Consider the following 479-nt stretch of genomic DNA (forward strand, 5'->3'; position numbering starts at 1 on the left):
AGAGAGGGTCTAATGAAAGATGCTGGTTTGCATTGTGGGAAGTGGATAATCCAACTTTTTTGGAGCTTGACCCATAAAATATTTCTAACCTCTAAAAAGATATCTCCAAATCATTGGAGTGACTTTTAAATGATTCTGAAATAAATGTTTCCCTTCACAATAAAGTCAGCATTCATTTGAACAAAGTTTTGGTCAATTCAGGTGTTCAGTCTTGAATTAGCAGTAAGTTCCACTCCAACCTTTCTGAATATAATCATGGTATAACTGTTTTCTTCTTGCACTTCCTGCCAAGCTGGACTTGGACTACAACTACAGTGAACTGTCAGACATCGTTCAGCTGGACGGTCCTGCAGGCAACTCTGACATCGAGGAGGAAGATGGAGTTCCCCTGGAAGAGAATGACTTTCTGGGTATAATCAACGCAGAGGCCATAAAGGCCATGCAGGAAGGAGATGGGAGCAGCGACGGCAACAGCATCT

General features: G+C 42.0%; 1 protein-coding gene across 1 annotated transcript in view; it reads left to right on the forward strand.

Annotated features, from left to right (window-relative positions):
- The window catches only part of LOC118329270 (stonin-1), a gene marked incomplete in the record, with an annotated part of 15671 nt that overhangs the window by 14219 nt on the left and 973 nt on the right, over nt 1-479 (forward strand). The window contains 1 exon segment of the mRNA XM_035663348.1: nt 293-479. Within this exon segment, the coding sequence (XP_035519241.1) occupies nt 293-479 (187 nt within the window).

Source organism: Morone saxatilis, unplaced genomic scaffold (genome assembly GCF_004916995.1).
Source record: "Morone saxatilis isolate NCDOM2014 unplaced genomic scaffold, NCSU_SB_2.0 Contig19, whole genome shotgun sequence".
Taxonomy (NCBI): Eukaryota; Metazoa; Chordata; class Actinopteri; family Moronidae; genus Morone; species Morone saxatilis.